Here is a 4,207-nt window from a genome sequence, read left to right as displayed (position 1 = left end):
GCTCTGTACTAAGTTCAGGTCATGAAGGGGATGTCTGTGGCAAAGATACAGGCAAAGTACAAGACAAGGCAAAGTGCAGTGACAAGAAGGATACACATAGAAATGAGAGGACTTCACAAGCATGCAGAGAGGCTGTGCGTAGCAGGCTGCCCGAGGGGTGTGGAGAGCTGAATTTGAATTGCATCTGCGACAGGCTGAAAGTAAAACGATGCCCGCATGGAAATCACACAACCACGTCTTCTCCTCTTGCTGCCCGTGAATGAGGAAGCCGACTGCTCTCGATGTCTTGAGGTTGATCTCTTTTTGGCGCTCTGCTGGTGAGTCCCAGTTCCCCCCCCTGACCCAAGGAAATTTTCAGGCAGTACTGGAATATAATGCACCCTCAGGAGAGGTGGCCCCATAGAGAGACTTGTAACAAGTGTCAGATCTTGCATGCTGATTAGACTTGTTGAACCGATTTGTATTCCCGTTGCTTTTGTCTGTTTTTTTAAAACTTCTTCTTAAACCTGCTGGAAAAAAAAAGGAAAGAAATTGACTTTTTTTTGTATTGCTGAATACAGAGGCATTTATGGCCACTGCTGACCGCTCTACTTGGGCACCGACGGTACACCTACGGCATCTAATGTTTGTTCATGTTGCATTATATAAGCAAGGATGAAAGGAGACAGTTTCATGTTTTTTCCAAAATTACGAGGATGGAGACCTTGTTGGAGGGGACGCTGGAGGGCTGTTAAGTCACAGATTCTTGCAGCCAGTTTGATCTGCATGGTACTTTTTGTATATGCATGTACACAGGATTTATTGCAAAGTCCCGTGGATTTTTCCTTGCTGTGGGGAACTACTTCTCCGCCAACACAGGTGACTCTCCTAATCTGGTACGAGCCCTTTGGCAAACTGAGACGGCTTGGAGATTGTCGTGTCCTTTTCAACATCACCGGTTGTCACCTAACCACCAACAGGAGCCTTGCACAAGAGGCTGACAGCATCTTGTTCCATCACCGGGACATTGGGGACTTTGGGGACTTTCCTTTCGAAAAACGGTTACCTTCCCAGAAATGGATCTGGATGAACTTTGAATCTCCGTCACATTCCCCTTGGTTGCCCTCCCTAAGTGGAATATTCAACTGGACCATGTCCTATAGGGTAGACTCAAACATATTTGTGCCATACGGCTATTTATTTTCCAGGAAACGGTCAAAAATATTAATTCCACGCAAGAAAAAGTTGGTGGCGTGGGTTATAAGCAACTGGAACGAGGACCACGAAAGAGTTCAGTATTACAACCAACTGAGGGAGTACATAGATATAGATATCTATGGACATTACGGGATGGATTTGAAACAAGATAACATTGTAAAAACTGTATCGGAATATAAATTTTACCTCGCCTTCGAGAATTCACTGCACACAGATTATATCACAGAAAAACTATGGCGGAACGCCTTCAAGGCTAGCGCGGTCCCTATTGTCATGGGCCCTAGTCGGTACAACTATGAGATGTTCATCCCACGAAACTCCTTCATCCATGTGGATGACTTCTCAAGTCCCCGCAAGCTGGCCATGTACTTGAAATTTTTGGATAAAAATATGCACATGTACAGGAGGTATTTCACGTGGAGGAAAAGGTACGATGTTCACGTGACCTCATTTTGGGACGAACATTATTGCACAGCCTGTGAAACTGTGAAGGCAGCTGGAAGTCAGCATCGAACGATCACAGATCTTGCAGGATGGTTTGAAAGTTGACAACACTATCTTGTTCTCTGAGTAATGAGAAGCTGTGCTATTGCATACGTTCCATTGTTTCATGAAAAATTGCTGATATCAGATTTAAAGCTCTGTTCCACTGCATGAGAGAAAATAAGTCTTAAGCACAGACCAAACTACAAACACGATACAGTTCCCTAGCCAAACACATTTCTTGGAATGTTTTGCACAGTGGACCCATCATGCTTGAATAAGGACTCAAATGTTTTTTTTTTTTTTTTTTGGGGAAGTGGGAGAAAAATATCTCTTTAAATGATAAATGTTTAAGTAATTTAATGTCTTCAGGTTCAGTAACACAATTATTTTCTATTTATACGTTTGTGATTTATAATGGATGTGTTTTTAACTTAAGATTTTCAAAAGTAAGTTATTTTTTGTGGCTAAATTATTATATTTTTTTTAATGAATGAATGAATATGCCATAAAGAAAATATGACTGTTAATGTTGGTGACATTGTAACCTATTACTTGAAAGCTTTAAAGGACCACTATGCATAAATGACATCATTTTCATAACGCATTTTATGTAAAAGAGGTTTTAATGGGAGTCGTCAACGCACACGCTGAAGTTTCACAAGAGAATGATTTTTCAAATATAGTGTCGGGTTAACCCCCCGGTTGGATATGTTTGGCAGCCAAGCTAGAGTAATAGTCTACAGAAGCCTTTCTCAACCTTTTTAATACAGAGGAACGTATTAAATAGTTAAATAGCATTAAATAGGAACGAAATAATTTTCATATCTTGGGGAACCCCTGCTAAGTTATTACATCTCCAGCTCCCAGCATCTTTGCATGGTCAGTAAGCTGTAAACATAAAACAATAAAGAATGTAATGTATATAGCATATTTGACACCCAGAGCAGTTTTAACACTCCTCTGCTCTATGAAAAAATCAGTAACAATCATAAAATGGAACAAATAACAATAATGGTAAAAAAAAAAAAACACCAACGGTTAAAATTGTAGTGCCCCTGACATTGGTGGTCAATTGAAAAGTGCCTTCATACAGTATATTGGTAGTCCTTGTAGTGGTGAAATACATTGGTGGCCTTCGGGAGAAGGACCCCTTATAGTAATGATGAGTGGGAAGAAGACAATCTTACATTGTTGACCCATGGGAAACTGCCCCCTTACGCTCAGCTAAGAAGAGAGTGGTTAGTGGGAGTTAAGCAGGAACTGGCTGAATTTTCGATCCATGTATGGGCAGGCTGATTGTACCTTATTGATTGACCCGTTAGAGTTTTGGCATGTGATTTTGGCCGCTAGCAGTAATCATTATGTTCTGTCAGGAGGGCTCCCCTGCCGGCAGAACACAATAGTGCTGCGGGAGGCTTTTCCCCATCACCATCAACACTTACAGTGTTGATAGGTAAATCAAGTGATTTTCTTTATTTTCACCCATGGTAGAAGAAAATAAAATAAAATCATCTATAGGCTTCCTTAGAAACTCTTCATTGCTCAAGGAACCCCTAGAGATCTCTGGAGGAACCCTGGTTCAGAAACCTTGATCTACAGAATAATGATGTATAAATGTCACATTTCTCCATTTCTATACAGGTCTGTCTTCACATACAGCTGTGAATTCTATGAGTAGTAATTAATATGATATATTGTTTTCTTTGTCTTCACTATAGTGGTCCCTTACAGAAATTGCTTGCTTATTCGGTTTTTGGTTGACTGCAGCTAGTCCAATCACCTAAAAGCTCTTTAAATTCATTATGATGCTCACCCATACCAAAGACAGGATGGACACCACTTGGTCTGTGTTGGGATGTCTATATCCATAAGTAAAGTGGGTTGATATACTGAAGGCAAATTAACTCTTCACTTTGAGGCTGGGTTCACAGTGCTGCCGTGCGAGACACCACATGTAATTCGCACAGGATTCGCAACACATTCCTGTGCGAATTACATGCGGTGTCTCTGGGGTGCGATTTGAGCCATGGATTTGTATGGCTCAAATTGCACCACATTTGCACCAAACTGGTACAGGACCCTTCTTTTGTCTGTTCCAGAATCGGATCGCATGGGTGTGATTCTGCATATCTTGCTTCTTTTTGCAAACCGATTGTGGGGTGACATTAACTTAATTTAATTGTACAGATAAATAAAAAAAAAGAAATAACCAACATCTCTATACTTATCTCCTCTGTGCAATGAAATTGCATAGAGCGGCAACGAACCTCCTCTTTTCGGGTCCGCTGCCCTGTGCTTCTGGCCCCTCCTCTCTGTCCAGTGCCCCCATAGGAAGCCGCTTCCCATGGGGGCACTCGTGCATACTCACACCCGAGCCCCGCTGCTGTGTCCATTGATAAAGACAGCGGGATTCTGCCCTGCCCCCCGCTACAACGTCACTATCTTTCATGGTTCCCCGGGCCCTAGCAAAGCCAGCGAGACTGGAAGTAAGGGGAGAGAAGAGCTGCAGACGTGCAGGGCTCTG

General features: G+C 42.1%; 1 protein-coding gene across 1 annotated transcript; it reads left to right on the top strand.

The window, feature by feature from the left end:
• The first annotated feature begins 357 nt into the window (after positions 1 to 357).
• On the top strand, positions 358 to 2,229 carry FUT4 (fucosyltransferase 4). The gene has a single exon (XM_082247415.1). It carries the CDS (start codon positions 655 to 657, stop codon positions 1,744 to 1,746), a length of 1,092 nt encoding a protein of 363 aa, XP_082103541.1. The 5' UTR covers positions 358 to 654; the 3' UTR covers positions 1,747 to 2,229.
• Positions 2,230 to 4,207: the final 1,978 nt, after the last annotated feature.

The sequence above is a fragment of the Pelophylax lessonae genome, assembly GCF_965119305.1.
Source record: "Pelophylax lessonae genome assembly, chromosome: 2".
In the NCBI taxonomy this organism is placed as follows: Eukaryota; Metazoa; Chordata; class Amphibia; order Anura; family Ranidae; genus Pelophylax; species Pelophylax lessonae.
The sequence above is the reverse complement of the archived record's forward strand: the minus strand, read 5'-3'. Positions and strand labels throughout refer to the sequence as shown.

Coding starts and splice junctions, on each gene's coding strand:
- FUT4 (XM_082247415.1), top strand. CDS start 655: ATGAAAGGAGACAGTTTCATGTTTTTTCCAAAATTACGAGGATGGAGA.